Source organism: Neopsephotus bourkii, unplaced genomic scaffold (genome assembly GCF_033783945.1).
Source record: "Neopsephotus bourkii isolate Nb327-2 ecotype Australia unplaced genomic scaffold, CSIRO-AGI_Nbou_v1 NB_1542, whole genome shotgun sequence".
Classification (NCBI taxonomy): domain Eukaryota; kingdom Metazoa; phylum Chordata; class Aves; order Psittaciformes; family Psittacidae; genus Neopsephotus; species Neopsephotus bourkii.
Genome location: NW_026902018.1, coordinates 4,673,021 through 4,694,714, shown reverse-complemented (window position 1 = coordinate 4,694,714; position 21,694 = coordinate 4,673,021). Strand labels below are relative to the sequence as shown.

The 21,694-nt window shown below is 37.8% G+C and overlaps 1 protein-coding gene across 5 annotated transcripts in view; it reads right to left on the bottom strand.

The window, feature by feature from the left end:
• Window positions 1-21,694, bottom strand: part of SPECC1L (sperm antigen with calponin homology and coiled-coil domains 1 like) — a 68,736-nt gene that overhangs the window by 33,878 nt on the left and 13,164 nt on the right. For 3 of the 5 annotated variants that reach the window (XM_061370679.1, XM_061370681.1, XM_061370680.1), the window contains exons 2-8: window positions 20,650-20,839; window positions 14,553-14,712; window positions 11,950-13,583; window positions 9,893-10,100; window positions 3,237-3,310; window positions 2,555-2,730; window positions 706-869 (exon numbers count right to left, since the gene is read on the bottom strand). In XM_061370679.1, coding sequence (XP_061226663.1) covers window positions 706-869; window positions 2,555-2,730; window positions 3,237-3,310; window positions 9,893-10,100; window positions 11,950-13,583; window positions 14,553-14,712; window positions 20,650-20,802 — 2,569 coding nt within the window. In that variant the 5' untranslated portion in view covers window positions 20,803-20,839. Of the gene's footprint in view, window positions 1-705; window positions 870-2,554; window positions 2,731-3,236; window positions 3,311-9,892; window positions 10,101-11,949; window positions 13,584-14,552; window positions 14,713-15,247; window positions 15,272-18,462; window positions 18,565-20,649; window positions 20,840-21,694 lie in introns of those variants that run through there. The other 2 variants (XM_061370683.1, XM_061370682.1) reach the window with 2 other exon arrangements.

The following is a 21,694-nucleotide window of genomic DNA, read 5'->3' as shown; positions in this document are numbered from 1 at the left end:
CTGACAGGGGAAATATTTTAATCCATAGAGGGACTTCCATGCAAACAAAGCTAAACCCCAAACACTTCTCCTTTCAAGGTAATTACTTGGATTCTTTACTCTGTTCATCTACAGAGAAGGACAACAGCACCTGTTTCCACAATCAGAATTACAGTGAATACTCTGTCTCAACAGTGAGATCCCTTTCATTTTAGAAAATATTCCCTCTATCTTTCAATAGGTGATACTAGCTGGACCTTATTTTTAATTTTCAACAGCACTTTGGTTATAAGAATATAAGTCATTAAAAGAAACAAACTCAGCTCTAGCTATTAAATGGCTTTCAGAACGCTTAATTTGGCACATTAAGTTCACATTTTAATAGTCATCCTGAAATCAGCTGTGCTTCTAGCTATAATTATGTGCGTAGTATGTGTTTATGTATTTCTAATATACAGGAGCACTGAATCAAAGCATCTAACATATGAGTCATTGGCAATGCAACAATGAAAATAAAGACAAGAAAAGGATGCTTGCACATAACCGCAGCAAGCAATCTGTTGTGCAGTCTAGTTTAGGTTGGTTTGTTTCAGCCGTCACTTACAGGTCATGACAGTACAGTTAAATAATTTACCTTTGCATTATCTAAGCCATTAGAAGTGTCCCTACCAACATATGCAAAAATCATACCTTGGTACAGCTACGACACTGATTGAAAATAATTACCTTGGGAGGCACTGTCAAATGACTTGATGAGTGTTTTTACTGTAGGAGTTGGCTCTGAGGAGGTGGATGATCTGCGACTCAGGCCCATTCCTTGTCTCAGAGCTGCCAAGTCTCTCTCGACAGCATTCATGTAATTGTACACTCGACCACGTTCCTCTTCCTGCCTGAAATCAACATACATCCCATTTAAGGTGTTTAAATAACATTTTAACATGCAAAGTCTTAAAAAATCAACGGAAATTTGAACCCAAATTAAAATCTATGGTCCAAATTGGCCATTACATTAACCTAGTTTTCTTTCCACTGTAATTTAGAAATAGATTACCAACTTAAATTATCACTGTAAGTTCCTACTATTTGTTAGCAAGAGAACTTCAGCACCAGGTGAAAAGCCTATCAAATCAATACTTGATTTAAGGCTTACTTCCTGCTTCTATCTCTCCCACACACACATGTAAACATGGATGGAAAAAAACTGAGCCTTAAGAATTTCACTATTTCTCGTGAAAATAAAAATCTCAGAGGACAGAATTTTGTTCTTCCACCTGCATAAATAGAAAACATTTTACTAAGGAGGTAAGAACACGTTTCTGGCATACATCTTTAGGCAGCATTTGAATCAGTTTAACAAAACAAGTACTTTGATTTTTAGTACAGAACATTGATTAATTTTTTTTACTTCAGACTTTCCTAACACCTTCTCTCTAATACAGTATCAGTATCACTTCCAAGGAATCTGATTCAGTTGCCTCTTTTCTGCAGTGCATCAATAAGTCAAAGAATGCTTGTGGATAATATGGAATCAGCAAGCCAGTCCTACCTTCAAAAGTGCACCTGTAACCTCAGAGGTTCGCTTGCAGTAACTGAACAATTACAATTCTGACTGAGATGTATTAGTAAGAAATGTTCATATGTCTTAGTTTGGTGATCTTATTTCAGATAAGATGCCTTATGCCCACCAGTCATTCACCCAGATAATTTTCCATTTTCAGTGTAACCAGTCTACTTTTCCTACCATTTTTACGCAAGTTCCACAGCCTGCATTATTTCATATCATACTGGATGCTCTGTTGAGTGTAATGTATACTGTAAAACGCTCATCCACATGGAAAAAATTGTTTAATATATATATACATTGTTTAATATATACACAATATATAATACAAACATCATTACTATAATTGCAAGCTATACATAGATATATTCAATCCCTAGAGACAATGTAGTCAGATTCAAATGATGCTGTCCGAGATGTTCCTATTCTATGGATATGAGGACTTTAATACTACTGAAGGATGTGTAGCTCAGTTTCTAAATAACTGTAGCACCTAATTCAAGTCATAATACATTATAGTTTGAATTATTCTACTAAAAATGTCTTTATACCAAAGAATCTCTATTCCCAGAAACAATTATCAGTGGAAAGAAAACAGTACCGGATATATGCAGAATTAGATGAGGGTTTCTTCTCAGGTAAAAATCCAGTTGTATTTTAACCATACCAAAAGCCTTGGCTGCTAATAAGAAATACTAATGATGGCACAGAAATGCCAACACTCCTTGTTTTTCCCACACTGAGGAAAATGCCCAGCTGTTAAATGGGAAAAATCCCCTACTTAACCTGGTTTTGCAAACTGAATATTTTTGGATGGATGAAACATATAGTATAAAGAAACAAATACTGTTCTTGAAAGTTATTTTGACCCCTGAAAGCCTGCACTGTGGAAATACATATAGCCACAGTGAGAGGATTTATGAACTTCCGAAGTCTCAGTAATTGACAAGACACTGGATTTGCAAAGTTGTACCCCCTTACAAAAGAAGCATTATCCCTACTGTCTTTGCATACTTGCGCGACTTGATTTCTTCCAGCTCTTTAGTGAGCTTTTCATTTTTCTCCTGAGCTTCATGTAATCTACGCTTCAGGTCTCCTATCTCTTCCTGGGCCTCAGACTTGATATCATTTGCTATAACCACTGCAGTCTGTAGATCAGCCTGGAACTGACGCCATTCTGCTGACTCCTCCTATAAATAAATAAAACACTAAATTGAAAGCAGCAGCAAGAATTTTGAATCTAAAAATAAAAGTTACCTTTATTATTCATAGTTTCCCTATGCTGTTACAGGAGTGGCAAAGGCACTCATCTCTGGCATTAGATACAACCTAACTTACAGGTTAAATTGGAGAAGTTTTGCTGGAAATAATTAGACTCCCAAGGTCATGAATTTCTTTTCTAGAAACAAAGAAAATGTTCAAAGCAGAGGGGGGGAATTACAAAATTAAACCATGCATCAGAAGGCACAGGAACATTTTCTCCTACGCCCAACACTGTATCTTTGCGACACTGGGAATGTTCCAGAATTCTTTAGTGTCTGTAGGTTAGTAAATATTTTTCTGTATGATGCCCATCTCTCAGAAATAATTCTTTTAATGGTATTACATCTAATAATACTATCTTTTTGCAATTGCACATGCAGGTCTTATGACTTTCCAAGTTCACAGTTTATTGAGTTTTTAGGTTTTAACCTACCCGGAGTCTCCTGTGGAGATTCTTTATCTCTCTTTCCATGTCATGCTTTTGGTCCTGAAGTTTTTTAACTGTATCTGGAAAGAAAGTCAAATTCTCTGTAAGATCTTAATCAGGGATCTATTTACTTTAAAAAGAGTAATTTAAAAAAACCACACAAATCCTTGCAAATGCTTTTGAAAACCTCCTCAGAAAATGTATTTTTTATAACCAAAGCCATCTGGAGAAAAATATTATGAGAAGTGTCAACAGGTACAACTTCTCTATGACTGGTGAGGGGAACAGCATAAGGAAATTCAATTCTTACACAAATCCCAGTCTCTTCTATCCTTCACAATATTAAAATGACAAAGCAATAACAAAGAACAAATAAACCAGGTAGGTAATCTAACATGGAAGGATCCTTAAAACATGGAAGTCTAGGGGTTTTATCTCTTCAAACATAAGCTACATCCCCATGAAGCCTTTTGATTCACAATTTACTCCCTGCCACAAAGCAGCTGACATAACACTCAGAGCCATGCCCTCAACAGGGATAAAATTCCACTCCTGTCCTCAAGAATCCTACATTCTTGTCTCTCAAACTACTATTTGAAGTCAAAGCAAGCTATATTTACAGCAAAGGGACAAACTGTCGATAAGATTATGTTATGAAAGAGATGGTCCTCTAAATCTGTCAGCAGCCACACAAAAGGATATGCAGCTTGATGGCCACCAGCTCCTCATGTGGCGTCTGACAGACTGGCTAGTGCAATTATTCATTTGCTCCTTTATTCAATACACAACGACAATGTGATTGATTACTCCTTTCTTATAACTAAGCAACTAATGAAGAAAAGCACAGCATAGATTTCTAATTAGCATGGCCCTTCACTGATCCTTGGGTTGTAAGATGGTTTATACAGCATCATGTAGCAATTTTCAAATTGTAAAAATGATGGATCACTTGATTGAATGCCTTTTTTTTTTTGGTCAGGTTCATTGTTCCAAGACCTGCTTGACACTCTGTATTGTAGCAATGCTCTTTTCACAGAAAAATGAAAGGTGCCCAATACACTCAAACCGTTCAAAATACAAAACCTTGTCAAATCTAACTGCATAAGAAACATTTGAATAGTCAGAAGACGGGTATGTATGTTCATACAGACTGATACAGTAAAGTTTTGTGACTCTCATTTTCAACATGAAAACACTTTCCAGTGCTTTGATCTGGGTATCAGGACTCAAGAAAACCATTAAACCAGTTTATTCTGTTCTTGTATCAATACCTAGCAATGCCCTCCCAAATAAGTATCTTACAGCACTCCTGGTCTTTTGTCAAAGGGCTTTTCATAACAATAAAAATGAGGCTATGGCCAGCCAAATGAAAAGCAGTAAGCATTTTAAAAATGTTTAAATCAAATGTTATGTTGAAACTGGATGATCTTTAAGGTCCCTTCCAATCCTAACCATTCTACAATTCTAGGGTCTAAGCTAATTTATGCTGCTGTGTACATTCAGAAGCCTTAACTATGCTCATTTCAATTTTTCAGCTATAGAAACCCTTTTAGTTTCTTCACCAGGAGAAATCCTTGAGTCTTGCCTCTACTGTTCCAAGTGGCTGCTAATGCCACAACCATTTTTTTTTTTTACAAGAATTATATAAACCACAGTTTTCCTGAAAACATGAAAATCTTTAAGGCTTGGAAAAGTTGAAACACTGAAATTAGACAGCTACTTCCGTATTTACCAACTCACTGTAAGACTGCACATTTTAAGATGCGTCCAACTGATCTTTAAGCTTTGAAGATAAGCCTGACAGGCCACTCCAATGTCATGCTACCCTGGTATTTAAGCAAAGCCCTCCAATTTTTAGCTTGTCTCTATACACAATTTGTTTTGAGTTAAAATCAGCACTGAGATGCCAGCTTTAGGTCCCTGTGCTATTTTCCTTTAAGCACATGCTAAAAACCCAACTGCAGATTATGTAACTTTCAACAGTGATAGCAAGTCAACATGCCCTAAAGAGCTTCCAGTAGCATTCTGAAACAAAATGACCATATTCTCTTTTACAGTTCAAAGAAAATGTGTTTTTCAAAAGCAAAATCTGTTCTACTACTAAAATCAAGCTACAGTTCATCTAAAAATAACCACAAACCAGAAACCATAAATGCATCCAGAATTAAAGCTTGTGTAATGCCATTGTTTTGAGCTCTTGTGAGATATGAAATGCACCATTAAGTTTTAGTATATTTATGCTTTGAAGTAAAACACAATGGTCTGAATATTTTGCAGTTACTATAAACAATACAGAGCACTTCACAGCAGTTGTTGGAAACAGTCTTATCCCTCAATTCATCCAAGAGATTTGAAAAAACAAACAAACAAACAACCCCCCCCCAAAACCCTCCCAAATTGCAACTGCATTTGAAACATTGTGAGAAATAAAGACTAAAATAAGCGATTTTATCTCTGTCAGTCTGAACTCTATTCTTCACATTGTGTCACCAATTACAGCCTGAAAATTCAAGTAGTCAAACTGGTCTTGTAGAGCTGCCTTGCAGTATCCTTTCTGCATCCTCACAACCTCCACGATTCTTCTCTAGCACACACTAAACCTTTCCACTTGTATGTGCTGTAATATGTAGGACAGGTACTTTTCTTCTACCATTATCTGGTCTCCATTTAAGGAGCATAGACAAGAAAGAGGGTTGAGATAAAAGTAAAAGTAACTATTGTTTAGGGCATGTGAAGAGCAAGGAGACCATTCTGATGAATGAACAGGCTAATCAAAACTGGCAGCTCAGCAGCTGCTTGTATTTTACTGCAGGATCCAATTATGTCCACATTTTACCAAATGATACTGATTTAAATCACAGTTTAACAAGGCCTTGCTTTTTAAAATGCAGAAAAACAAATTATGGGAAAAACATACTGCAAATGATAAAGAAAAACATTGCAACTAGGGCTGGAGGTGGGAGGAAAAAACTAAGATGTCATCTGAATGTTGTAAGGCTGCCAGAGAAAAAGTATCACTGTATTCTGTATCTGGAACTCTTACTAATTATAATCAGCCATTAGAATTTATCACTACAAAATAAAAATTAAGTATCAAAGAGCAGCTGATTAATTTCAAAAGTCTTGGAAAAAAAAAAAAAAGAAGGGGAAAAAATGGAAAAAGCACTTCCAATATTCCTGTAATTCCTGATAAGCAACACCAATGCAAATAAACATGACCCAGGCAAACCTACAATGGGCATTCTCACAGTTTTTGCACTAATTCCATCGCTTTGCCTTACACTAGGATAACATTTCAATTTTTGTTAGCATAGAAGTGGCTATGTCAGTATAATCTCATCTGCAGAGTAGCACCAGCATCACAGTTCACTTAAGAATCATACCTTCCTTATATAAGGAAGAGGTGCTAGTTAGAAATATGCCAAAGCTCATGCCATTTGCACATCAGTCTTGCTCTTGAGCTCATCACTGTTAGATAATACACCTAATATAGGAAGAAAGTGAACTTCTAAAGGGTCCAACATTAGCACACCCCTCACTCCCCAAAAAAACCCCAAATCCTAACAATTAGAAAATGAGCATCCAATAGTCTTTTCCAACACTAGGGTAGAAAAGGCCTAAATATGGTAATGTAGAAATTAAGTTTTGCAACTGCTGTCAAGATCCTATTCAAAATGAGATACAGCAGAATTAAAAACTTTGTCAACTCCATATAAGAACCATTTCTTCACTTAACAATAGATAAATCAACTTTCTTGCTCACCTACCCTTGTCCAAAAAATGTACTGACTTAAATAGCTACAGACTAAGAGAACTGATGTTTTTAGCACATGTACCTTGTGCTCAGTGAACATGCAATGAATATTTTCAGGCTTCAGAAGAACCATCTGACAACTGGTAATCTAACCTACAAATAGCAACTTTCCGCAAATCAGGAGACAAAGTTCTCTGAAAAAAAAAAATCCCCCACAAACTCTTATTAACTGTTTGGAAGAACAATAGGTTTCTTTTTTCATCCAACGTGACTAATGTGACAGCTTGGCTACCTGACTGCAGCTTTTTCGCAGTGAGACACGAAACCCAGAGGCATCACGCCACCTAGTGCAACGCTCGCCTCTCCTGCACTTCCAGCCAGCGCTCCCTCTCCCAGCCCCTCACCTCCACTCCAGCACCTACAGTTTAATCATTGCAATTTACATCCTACTGTCCACATCAAAGAGATCCCAGTTTATGCAGACAAACATATTAACAGCTAAAATGTGATAGTTCAATATTCAGATGACTGTGAAAAAGGCTCATACGTGTGTTTGTTGTACTTCTTTCTGGTTTAGAAAGCCCACAATGAAGCATGCCCCAATTACCAGTGCTAGAGCAGTTCATATTCCTACATTCCTATTTAGGGCTGATTAATCAATAAAATTGAATGAAGACTCATTACCTCATCTGTGAAGCATCTTTCTTCTAACTGTAAAGTATGCCTTTTACTTATCACTCCATGAGATAATTTTCCATCACTTATACTTGTCATTCACTCAGGTGTCTTGCTGTTTCTTTCACTCAATAACTCTGCCAGTCAGCAAATTCTCTCCTTAAGGCACGGGTTAGATTTCCTTGTATTTTAAAATCTAAAATAAAAGTTCACTAAAGAAAACCTTTATGGTTCTTTACGATACTTGGTTATTCAGGCTGAAAAAACACCATTCTTCTAACTAGTGCTTTATAATACCTAAACCTACACTAAATTCTCCACATTTAAAAGCACAGACCTTACACATTTGGCTGTCAGAATACCAGAACTGACCAAAAGTCTGATCAGCATAAGAGAACTTCTACAACCAGCATGTACTTTTCTGTCACTTTAATAGAGATTTTTAGAATTCTCCCTTTTAGATGTTGTATGTATTAGCACGTCAGAATTTGTGTTCACAAAGAACAGAGGTGCTGTTCTTTGCTGTCACTACTTGGAAGCTACCACCAAGAAACTCCTATATGAGGTTTAAATACAAGCCCATAATGAACAGTGTTTCAAAGTGGTCACAAAAAAAAAAGTATTTTTTACAGTTCACACTATTTTTCGGGTGCCATTCCTCCTTACCGCCACTAGATGCCACTCTCCTTCCTAAATCCACCTTTCTTCCCTAAAGGATCAGATCAGGCCAACAGCTAGTACAGTTAAATTTTCCAGACTGTGTCAAGAGTGATGAGTAACAAAGACTGTCATAACTCCTGCTGAAAATTCCTGCCCAGGCAGAGGTTTATCTGTTTGGAATTTTACCAGTTTCAGTGAAACACCTGCTAGCTGGTTTGCACACCCAACGAAGCATCTAAAAACTAGAGCTGCCTTGTAACCAGGTATCACAAGGAAGATACCTAAATGTTTACTTTCCTACAGTGCTGTTTCCTATAAGAATGTATTTCAGCTAATGGAAAAAACAATGCAAGTAGAAAAGTGCTCAACCTTTTAAAGTCTTTGCTACAAAAACGACTTCAACAAAGAGCCACTGACCACGTGCCTGAGCTCCTGCTCCCAAGTAAATGTGTGTCTTTGGTTTTGCTACAGAAACAAAAAGAAAAAAAAGGCAGAATAAAAAGCTTACACAAAATTTTGTATGAAGAAACAGTGACTGCCTTTCCAGATAAAGAAATGTTGTTTAGGGAAACCAAGCTGACAGCCACATGTCTGAAAACATGCTGCAGTTGAATAAGCAATGTAGCTTGCTTAAAACACTACCTATTCTTGACAGCAGACCAATTTAAATCCTTTCTATGAATATTTCCCTTGCTGTTATAAAGGGATCATGCTTTGGTTTTGTTCCCATGTTTGATCTTTGTATGCCATGGAAGAGCAGCAGATACACTGTATGTAGCATTGTGTGAAGACAGCTTGCCAGGGTACAGTTTCAGAAGTTCTTATTTAGATGGAGACTAATTGCAGAGTTCCAGCCTGTGGTAGGAATGTCTCAGTGCGTCTTGGAGAACAGAAAGATCTAAGGCACAGACAGCTAGACGATCACACAGTAATGACATTAACAATGAATGTCATTATAAGCCCTAAGAATTTCTTGTATAGTGGCAAAAGTCAAGAGATAAAATTTTATTATAGCTTGCTTAAAGTTTGTCACATTCATTGCTGGGTTCACAGAGCAGCTTCAGGACTTGAGCAAATCTACACAGAAAGAGATATAGAACACATCCGTATTGCCAACTCAGCTCTGCCTAAAAACACCTTTCTTCAGGTGGGAATAATGATTAATTATACACATGCTCAAGATACCCGGGAACTCCTGGTATCTGGGCACTCAAGAGTTCTTCAAAAAACCACCACCAAAACAGTAGATCAACCATCCAATCTCAAAAATGCACAAGGAGCACACTGTTAAGTCTCTAATTACAGTGCTCTTTTACTTTGAAAAACAACTTGAAAACATCATTATCAGATTTCATATTTATTCTCAGTTCACAGGTTTTAATTCACACATCAGCTACTCCTTGGACTGGAAAAACAAAGCCAGCTTGATTTTTTCCCCTTACTGTATAAGGGTTCTTCTGCACAGGCCCGTCTGATTTGAATTCAGACATACAGAAGACAAGTGAAAATATTTCCACAATCACAGTGTTCTTAAATTATCATTTCTCTCACAAGAAAAACTCATAACACTTACTCTCCAAATCCGATATGATGAGGTTGTCGTGAAGCTTCACAGCACGATGCTGCTCTACTTCATCCTCCAACTCAAAGATAGTTTCTTTCATATCACTTCTTTCAGTCTCTTTTTCATCTAGTTCTGTCCGAAGTTTTTCTAGAGTCACGTTGAGATCCTCAATTTGCTTCTTGGCTTCTTCTTGGAACACTCTGTATTCATCTTCAACCTGAAAAAACATGTCTTGTAGTAACTAAATTGGTTACATTTTAAAACACACTTCTAGTTTCTACCATACTTAAAATACACTTTTTTTGCAGCCTTAAGAAAGTATGGGACAAGTAGTCAAGAGTAAGCCTTAAAAAAATGTAACGTTCTAGTGCAACTGTTTTCCTAAGCCAGAGCTAAACTCCTTTATTCCCAAGATGAATATATGAGCATTCCCCAGCTACTTTAACAGCAGCGTCCGTATTCAAGAGAAGCAGTAATACCATAGTAGCAAGGCTATAGTTTCATGAGCAGCTGATCCAATTTAACATCTAACTGCTGTGGAAAAGGGAAGGGGTGGTGGGGGAAACTCTTTATTCTTTCTTTCTCTTGCTAAAAAAGGCCTGTTGTCTTCTGTGCATCAGTTTCACTGCTTGCTGGACCTCTGAGATGATTCATTTCCTTAACCAAGTGGCAAGATTCACTTTTGTGTGTGAGTTGTGTTAGTGAGCTGAAGTAGTTCCCAGAGGACTCATACTAGCTACTGAAGTACAAAACAAGAAAAAAACAAAGCCCAGGGAAAGGAAGGAGCAGACTTCTTGCTTTCAGGAGCAGCCAAGCTATTTTATCCTGCCTCATGGAACTGCAACAGAAGTAACAAGCTGAGATTAGAGGCACTGTAACTTTAACCGAACAACAAAAATAGGGCATCAGAAAAACAAGAGAGCTCAGGCCATGGCTTAGGGTGGGTCAGCACAGGCATCAATTTTAACAAACAAAATGCCCTGCTTTAAATCATCTGTTTCAGTATTTTTTATTTCAATAGCACTACCCAACTGTAATTATTAAAATTACACTTTTTTTTCTCCTCCCAAATTAAGGTTGATTCTAAACCGGCTGGTGATCATGACTAACATGCTGATTTGAAACTAAAATATAGTTTAGACTACATTTGGCATAAACTGTCTCATCAGAAACACAGACCCTTAAATGCACCCTGAAAGTCATTGGATATTTTATGATTCTTATTTTTATATTAAATTATCTAGTAAATATGTCTTGTAAAAGCATTTACCATAAATTAGTTATACGTGGATCAAAACAGATCCTCCAGAACTAGAAATATACATTTCAAATTAAAACCCAGTCAATACACAAGCAGCTGCAGGATGGATCATTAGTAAACTCCCTATGCATATTTGCCATGTTTAATAATCACTGTTTAAAAGCTTATCAGAATATTTCCGTTTGTGGGGTTTGGTTGCTTTTGTTTTTTGATTTAAAACTAAAATATGTATTCAGTATATTAAGTTGGGTAAAATTTCTGTCTGCCTCAGAATTAGTCATACCTTCACTGGAGAAAGAAGACATTTTTCTACTTTCTTCATCATTAGATAACGACCAACTTGAATAGGCTCAAACTTCAAAATATTCTCTCCACACCTGTGACAGTTCCCACAGGTCATCACCAGCTTGGTGAACACTTCAAGCTTTGTCTCCCAGTACTTCCTCAGCAATACCCTGGCACTAACTCCTTGAAACTCTTGCAGAAGTCATGCAATTTAAGCACAAAATTCATATAGTATCTTAAATGCTGCTTAATTTTGTGCTTGAAATAAGCTGCAGAGTCTAAATACCAGTATTTTAAAACCACCAGCATGACAGTTATTGTGTGGCTGAATGTGTCCATATAATTTCTAAAAAGGCCTCTGACATTTTCATAACAACGATCAAGAGAAAGGAACCAATCCTAACACCGATGCAGTCCTATTAACCTCACCATTAATTCTTTACTTCAAAAAGAACTACAGTGACCAACAGTAAGTCATATTGTATACTGGATGTTAAAATACAACTGTTTTAAACAGTACCTTAGCAATGGCATCCTGCAGTCGGTTGGCATCGTTGCGGGTATGTGCCAGCTCTTCTTGCAGACTACTGGCCAAGGTCTCTGCCTTTTCTTTATCCAGCCTGACACTCTCCAGCAAATCTTGTATATCTGATTTGTCTCCAGAGTTGTGTATGGAATACAACTCCGCCACTTTCTGCTTTTCATGCTCTAACTGAGCTTTCAGCCTGTTCATCTCAATCTGGTCACTGGCTACTGTAGCTTTGTACTCCTCTAAGGTAGATGCTATCGCTGTTTTGCTTTTCTGCTCTGACTCAATAATCCGTTCCATGTGGTGATTTCGTTCTTTTAACGCCCCTATCATTTCTTGAGCCTCCTTGTTGTCTTGTTCTGCCATCTTCAAAGTGTTGCTCAAGTGCTGCTGAACACCTAACAGCTGCTCTCGCTCAAACCGAGCGTTCTCTGCAAGGTCCATGTAACGTTGCTCTAACTCCATGTAGCGACCACTTTTCATATCTTCATCAATTACATATGAAATATGGTGTTCATCTAAAAGGGACCGAAAATACTCGATCTGGCGGCTGAAGTGTTCCAACTTGTCACTTTGCTGGCATAAGGATTCCATGAGGATTACTTTTTCCTCTCCAAGTCTTTCATTCTCACTGTTTAGCTCTTGTGTTATTTGTTGCAAATCTGCAAGTTCTTGAAGTGTGGCTTGGAGCTCTTCAGCTGTACTGTGCTGATTCTCTTCCATCTGATGTATCCGTTCTGTCAGACAAGCTACGGACACTTCACTTGCATTGCCACTACTTCCCTTCCTAGATCTTTCTATACTTGGTACACCTTCAGACTCTGAAGATGATGGAGCATCTAAGGCATCATCACTTGATGTCAGCGGCTGATAAACTTCACTGCACTCACTGTCTAAATTATCCATGGAATTACTATGTTGGTTGTCCATCAAAGTGTTTTCATCCTGACTTAACAAGTCTTCCATTGATCCAGGAGCAGAACCTTCCACTGAAGATGTCAGAGTACCACCACCATCACTGTGGTTGCCAGCTGTAATCTCTGGACTCAAGGACTGATAGCCAAAGAGTTTTTCAGAGTTATCCAGCCTTTGTTCCAAAGAAAAGCCTAAAGCATTTAGTCTGTCTTTTAACATTCGATTCTCATTCTTCAGCTGGTTCAGCTCTTCTCGGATGGCAGTGTTTTGTTCCTGTAGCTGTAGCAACGTAGACTCTACATCAGTTGGCTGATGGACAACTATGGCCTCTTTTTCCTCAGATTTTTCATCACCTTCAAGCTGATCTTCATTAAGTCCCAGCTGAGCACGCATATCCCTTAGCTCATTCCTCAGATGCAAGATTTCCACATCTTTAGTTTTTGCCAATGTCAAAAGATCGTTCACCTTTGCTTCCAATGCAGCTTTGTCACTGATTTGATTGTCTGACTTGGACTTACTCATTCGAATATCTGATTCTGGGTTGGTGCGACTGCGGGAGCGTTTTGCCAGTACTGTATCATTGGTCCCCTGGCCAGTCAAAGGCAGCTTTTTGCTCTGGCTTAAACGAGAACGGTCGCGTATTCTTTCTCTCGAAGAGCTTGACTCTTTATTTCCAGATGAAGTGCTACGCTTAGTTGTGGAACTGGTACCTGTATGTTTTTGGAAGTTAGGAACATTAATTTAAAATACAGTTATCTGTAACAGAAGACCGTATATTTTGTATCAGCAGTACAGCAGTTGATCTGAATCACATAGGTCAACACATTTCATAAAATACATTTAGAGTAAACACTTCTACAACCTGAACCATGAATCAGTGTAGCTACATTTTAATTTATACATGCTTTACTAATTGTTATGCTTTACCTGTATATTGGAAATGAGAAAGACCTTAAAGTTTAACATTTGCAAGTTTCTTTTTTTTCCCCTCTTCAACAGCTTCTGATAAATTATGCACAAACTGCAGCAGTGTTTGTTTCCTACAAGTTCACATTTGTCTCTCTTTTGAGTAGATTTGAATGCAAGTTTTTAGGTGATGGTTTACATATTATGATTCCTCAAAATAAAAGATATGGGGTTTTGTATTTTCATCTCATTTCATAAAGACAAGGATAATTATTACTATTTTATTTCCAGAAGCTTCACAGCTTTGCAAGCATTATTGTATCAAGAACAGCAACAGAAGGCAAGACCTACTTCCAACCACATTGATAATACACTATATTTTACTTTTCCAAACAGTTTCTCAAAGCTCTCTTACTTTATAAAGCAATACAGGATGTCCAAAATGTTGACTGCGACAAGTGATCTCATCTTAAAAGACTCAGAGCTTGAGGCATGGATTTTGTAAGACAAATTATTTTAGGCAAACCTATGATTCTATAGATTAATTATAATATCTAGTTTTATATAGTAGTTGCATAATCAGTACTGGAAAGGATAAAAGGAACACTGCTCAAAAAGGCAATTACATTATTAAAAACCAGACAAAGAGAACAGAAGCCATTTGACTTGAGGGTGGCCCTACTGGCATTTCATTAGGCAGCCTGGAACCTGAATAAATAATAAAATAAAAAGCCACCCAATTACCATCTTTAAGGATCAATATATCAATTTACCTGTAATAGTTTTGGGTTTATTTTCCAGACTGTTCATGGTTGTCCCTGAAGCTGAAGATGCTGTTGATACACAAGTGCTCTTCTTTGCCTTGACACCATTGGTCATTGTCACTCCACCACCACCTGCCATCCCCGCTAACAGGTCATCATTGCTCTTAGTCTGAAAAAAGGGAAGAAGCAGCTTTAAAGCAGCTGGTTGAGATGTCTGCATAGCCAGCATTTCTTCTGTTAAAGATTTCATCAGTTTAAAAAGTACATATTTGACTAGTCATGTGTCTGTGAAAGGATGTTGAAAAGTATAAATGCACTGCACTGTGGAGGATTACTAAGTTGGAAGTTGTACTTCAACTCCTTAAATATGATTGACCATAGAAAAAGAGTTAATGCTTCAATACCAAAGAGAAAAAAAAGAAAAAACATAATTAAGAAAAGTACAGTAACACACCACAGTGTAACACTTGTCAAGTTTGACTGAAAGCTTGCTTAAGCATAAGAATGAAGACAAATAAACCTCCAAATACTAAGAAGTTAGATAATGCCCTCCAATAGAATATGATCAAGCATTTTCTTGTGGAAAAGTGCAAAACAAGAACAAACCAAACCAAACAAAAAAACCCAAAACAACAACAATAAAAATCCAACATTAACAAAATACCTGAACTCGGAGGATTAGAGGGAGAAAGAGCCACCCTCACCATATATCTTTGCTTTGTCGTTATGCTCTTTACTAGGCACTCTCAGAGACAGAATATGTTGGATGTATTTTTGTCTGACCTTGTATGATCATTCCTGAAACTACTGTTAGCCACAAAAGCTGCCTGGAATGTGACAAGGCAGTAAGCACAGGAGTCTCAAGAACCAAATTCCCAAATACGAATTCATCTTTCAAATTAAAGCAAAGGCTACAAATACTAAGTTCTCAAGTATTAATTGCCAGACTTTGCAACTCTTTAAAATGCATTTTTTCAAATGGTGAAACAATCAAAATATGCTAAACACTTCTCCTGTTATAAGGCCAAGAAAAAACTAAAAGAAAACAGCTGTGTTAGCAGCATTCCTCGAGTAACTGTATTGTTCAGCTGGACAACACATTTGAAATCTCAACCAGCATCCCGGCAAAGAGGTAGTGCTTAGGAATTAGCAGCTGCTTTACTTCATGACTTTCAAATTCTGCAGGTTTGTAATTTCTAGCTCCCATACATATTAATGTTAAAAACTACATGCCAGACATGGTTTTATATAGTAAGAACAAAGGTACATTTGCTTAATTGAAAAAAAGCAGCAGTTGCATCTCCATTCTATACAGTTTCTTCTTTCAAGTGGGAATTTCAGAGCAGCTAGGAACACTGATCACGATACTGTGGAAAGGACATGCTGGGATTTATGCCATTTACAAAGAACAGCTGGTAAACAAAAGGAGTTTGGGAAGAGAACATATTTGTTCTACGAGCAGTTGTTAGAAATACAGATAATTTGCGGGTAGAAACAGATATTTGTGAGTGTAAAACCCTGCAGGACAAGAATGTTTTTATGGAATCATGGAGGAAGTGGTACAGCCTTCTAAAAAGGTTTACAGAAGGCTGGAAGAAAACATTACTCCGAGGCTCTTGTCTGATGTGCAACAAAGCTGGATTTTCTGCTACAAAAAAGTCACTGTTCCATCCCACTCTTCTGCACATGCTTACACTGAGCTGTGTAAATTGAAGCCTTTTCAAAGGGCTCCTTTCTCCCAGGAGCCAGATCCGTTCCTTGATCTGCTGTGTCACACACCCATGCAAACCAGCAGATGCAATCTAAGTACCAATGGGACAAGAAAAATGTTGGAGAACGACAAAATCAAGAAAGCTCACACCACTTGTGTGGGAAGAGCTGAGTGCAAACTACTACAATCCTCCACTACTGGTGGTGGGGGGAACAACCTTGTGATGCAACCATCACCTAAACCAAGGTATTCTAAAATGGTGTAGAAAGTGATTTTCTATTTTGCCACTGAATCTACCAGTCAGCAAAAATGAGAGTTCAAACGGACTATTAGCTGTCAACATCTTTACCCTGTTGAAAGTGTGAGGAAATTAGATTAAGCTTTTAGACACTTAAGAGTACAAGTACATGTTATCAAGCCAAATAGGTCAAGAGGTGACTCAGCTTGAAGAAAAAAAAGAAGCCAAGTAAAATACACACTTTCTGACATTAGTCATCCCCAGCCCTTGCTGAACAAAGGAATTTAAGACAGCAATTCTTCTTCTGACTTACCCATAAACTATTTCTAGTCTAGATTGGAAGGCACTGCCTCCTCTGCAGCCAATTAGTAAACAGTTTCTCCAAACTGTAACACTACACTCTTGGCAAAGAAAACTATTTAGCAAAGCTTTGGAAAAATTACAAACCAGCAGCTCTCTTTTCTTAATGCTCCACAATGGCAACCATTCTTAACTGTAAAAAAACAAAGTACTTTTGTTGTGTATATTTTTAATGGAAGAAAAATCAATGCTGTATGTTTATTAAACAGCTTTTTTCCTCGTTTACTGAGGACAGTGCAATCCTGCTTAGTGTTAAAACCCCCACATTAAAATATGAAACATTAGAAATTACCAGAATTAGAAATGCTCATCCAGACCTATTTTGATTTTCTGTATTGAAAAAACACTTTATAATTATACAAATCATAGTCTGCTTTCCCTCACATCTTTCTTTCAGTGCAGTGTAACTTGAATGACCTCTACAATTCATTTCATCTTAGTTTCTCAACATGTATATCCTATTTACTGCACCTTATTCAAATCCCTTTATATATATATATATATATATATATATATATATATATAATTATTCCTACCTGGAACTTTCTTTGAAGCTTGCTGTTGCTGCATTTGAGTGCTTCAAACATCAAACTTAACAACAATCTGTAATTAAGTTACTGCATTTTGCAAACGCAATACTGAAGCCTAGACACATGAATACTGAAAACACATTCTAATTTTGAATATTCAAATATTGGCGTCCAAGTCCTGGCTTTTCAGGGACACTGAATTTTGCAATGTGTCTGTACGAAGTACAGCTGCTGTCTGTCCTGGGTTCAGCACTAGCAGTCATTTTTCTCCTTAGTAGCTGGTGCAGTGCTCTGTTTCTCACTTTAGTCTGGGAACAGTGTTGATAACACACTGATGTTTTTAGTTCTTGCTAAGTAATGTTTACTCCAATCAAGGACTTTTTTCAGTCTCACGCTCTGACAATGAGGAAGGGCACAGAAAGCCAGGAGGAAGCAGAGACAGGACACCTGACCCAAACTAGCCAAAGGGGTATTCCATACCACAGCACATCATGCCCAGTATATAAACTGGGGGGAGTTACCTGGAAAGCCCATATAGCTGCTTGGGTCAGGCTGGGTATTGGTCGGCGGGTGGTGAGCAATTGTATTCTCTCCCCTTGTTATTTCCCTTATCCTTATTCTTATTGGTGGTAGCAGTAGTGGTTTTATGCTATACCTTAGTTACTGGACTGTTCTTATCTCAACCCGTGGGATTCACATTCTTTCGATCTCCTCCCCATCCTTCCAGGAGCTGGGAGAGAAAGAAGCAGGGGCAGGGGGGAGTGAGCGAGCAGCTAAGTGGTTCTGAGTTACCAGCTGAGCTTAAACCACCACACTGTCTAATTACAGTTGTGTCAGTATGATCACAAGCACATCAGACAAAAAAAGTAAAATTAATGATCTTAAAAATAAGAACACATTGTTATTTGCAGAGTATTTTTTGACAAATTCAAAACTAGAAGTGGATGGCAGTGACCCTCCTGCTGTAATAACGTGGGGTGGCGGTGAGCGCTGAACAGTTACAAAAGTCCTGGGCAAAGTGGGAGCCAGAAACCTACATGAATTAACCAACAAAAAGCACGATGAAGCAGAGGGCCAAACCAACCTCTGAGCAGTGCTCAGCTGTACAGAAGGGTGGGTCTCAGAGTATCTTCCTGTGCTCATTGTCCACCCACTTTGAAAACTCCACAAAACAAGACAAATCTATGGAGCAATGTGTAGTGAAAGAAGCCCACCTGAAGTTGAACACTGTTCTATGGTTCTATCATGAAGAGGAAAAATCCCACCCTATAATTACAAAACAATTTTCAATTTTGTAGCATCATCACTGGGTTTAGACTGGTATAGTAGGGTATATGTGTATTTCTTTACACATTTCTTTAACAGTTGTCTTTCATTCAATATCCAGCTCAAAGGTTTCTGTATCAATACACACACTTTCCCTGAGGACTGAACAAATGAGTAAGCTGTTGCAATTGAAGTTATTTATTTCTGCTTTTTTTCCGGATTTTTGTCAATGAATATTAAATGGAATTCACAATACACACACTAATTCAAGTCCCAGGGAAGATCCTACAACCACTAAGAGGAAAACAATGTGCCAAATGCTTCACCAACAAGATCAAATATAAAACTATATGAAAACTTATTTTAAAAACAATACAACTTGATACTCCTTTTAAGACAGCAATTATAAATGTGATTTTCCAGTATCAGTAACAAAAAAAAACAAGCAACTAACTTTGTTGTGTAAGTATGGGACGCTCAAAGAAGGTAAGATGCATCATTAAGTCGCATATTTGGCACAACAGCTTAACAAGACATCCAACTGTGTGAGTAAGCCTGCCTGTAACATAAAGCTGAGATAAGTCTGAGTAATGATGAGAAAAATTTTCATTGTGCCCCAAACATACAACTGTCATAAATTCTAATCCCACACCTAAACATAGCCAGAAGTGTTACTAATATAAGTAAAATTGTGAAAGCATACTGGGCCAAATTTCTTCAGTGTTAGATCATTCTCCTTCTTTATCGCACTGAGAGGTATGACATAAGAAACTTGGTAAGTAAACTACAAAGGACTTTTGTTTCCATATTCTTTGAAATGTTTCTAGAAATACAAAGTAAGTAGTGTCAACAAGCATCAAAAGATTCTTTAAAGTTAAGAAAACTGCAAAATATGTTGGGTGGCAGAGGAAACAGGAGGGCACTGGGAGAAAATCTACCTGAAACCTGGCTTGCAAGTTTGTCAACAAAAGTATTAACCATTCTTCCATAGAGAAAAAAAAAAAGGCAAGAAGAAAAGCGAGAAAGAGAACACACCTTTTGATTTCACTAACCCTGCACAGCTATTACAGAAAGACCTCAGCCCTTACCACCTCTTTAATTTTAGGTCTTTATTTGTCAGTTATTTAAATGACCTATCTGGCTTCCTGGAGGTGACAGTGGTTCAGGTTCCATTTGCAGACACCAGCCCTTTTCCTTGTTCTGTTCATCTGCTGCAGGGCAGAGCTGTGCCACAGCTCTGCATACTGAGCTGCAGAAAGGCAAAAGGAGGTGGGTCCAGCCATGTTTCCAGGCCAGGAGAGGGAAGCAGCCCAGGCTCACACCATCCATCCATCCAACTCAGATGCGTATGCTCCCAGGTGAAAACCACACTAGCACACCTCAGTATGTCTTATTTTTCTTGGTTGCTGAAAACCATATCCTTCCAAGGTTACTGCCCTGTTTTGCTAATATGAGAAAACCTCTACCTTTGAACTTGTTCTAGGAGCAAGAATCAACTTGTGAAAATTCAGCTCAAGCAGTATTTCACAGAAAGCAAAGGCCAAACCAGCTAGAAGAACGCAGCTGCACTGACCTAAGATGGATCACTGATACCAAAAAGTTTCCTATGTTAGAGACCTCATTAGTTCTTGTTTCAGAATCAATAAATAACTTTTATCAAATCCTATTAGTCACTGACACACCATTCAAGCATAACACATACACTACTAAAAACATTCGTCAAAATGCAACTTCCACTCTGCTCCTTTTGCAGAGCAGCCAGGTTGTGCAAAATATATCGCTTTCCATCACATCGCACACTGCAATATGAAAAATACAGCTTGAATACCCCTCAAAATCCTACACCCTGCCCAGTGCTGTCTAACTACTCAAATTCCCTTCAGTCACCCACAGAGCAAAACTCTACTCAAAGCTGCATTAAAGACACACCTTAAAATTCTACTCTTTTTAAAACTTTATTGTAAAAAATACAAATAGTCAGACTGTTCTATTGGTTCTTACCTTCAAAAGAGATGCTGATGTCCCGGTTTTAGAGAGTTTTGTTACTGCAGACACTGAGGAGCCGTTTTCTGGTTTGGCTTTGTCAGTTGTTTGAGTTTTATTTACTCCAGGCACTTTGGGCACTGAGCCAACACTCCTGCTTGCTTTCTTCATTCTGGGCTGTCTGTTTATGATGCATTTACAAACAAATCTACAAGCAGAAAGAAATTTTATATATAAAATACAAATGAAAAGCAGTGCCTTTTTTTTAATAATGCTCTATTTAAGACCAGAAGTCCAGAACAGTAAAGACCACAAATTAGAGCCAAACAGAATGCATGTGACTGACCTATGGGTTTTACTTTTTAAAAGGAATTTTTATCAAGAACCAAGGACTTCCTACATCTCCACTCCAAATTATAGTACTTTTTTTTTCAGTTCTCTTTCCACAAATGGAACTGAACTGAGGATATTTTATAAGTGACCCATGTTGCTGAGTTCACTCGTTAGCTAGCAAAAGAAAGGCTTATTAGGGCAGCAATGTTCTTTATTTCTGACTGTGGGAAGGAAAATACTGTGGGAGTATTCAGGCAACAGCCTGACTACCAACAACACTGGATCTGAGAAGAGATTACTGCCAGCTTGGTAACTGAAGTACTGAGAGAGAAACAGCAGCTGCAAAGAAAAGAGTAATTTATAAAAACTAAACATTTCAGATTCCCTGAAACCATTTATTATTAAAAATCATATTAATAAACACATGGGCTTTCACAGAATTTAGTACTACTCATATGATTCCAAGGATTATCCCTAACAAGAAACTGTACATAACCTGCCACGTTCCAAGGTCCACAGTCAGGACACTGCAGTATCTTCACCTTCAAGGTTTCTCAAAGAGCAGACAATTGTCAATACTGTCACTCTAACCACAAGCAAATAAAGGAAATCCCAGGAAACAAAGCTGACTTTACTCAAACCAGGAGCAACTGCAGAAGACCCAAACATCACAGTTATCACAAGAACTACTAATGGATCTGGAAGACAACCTGAGAAAGGGTAGACCAGC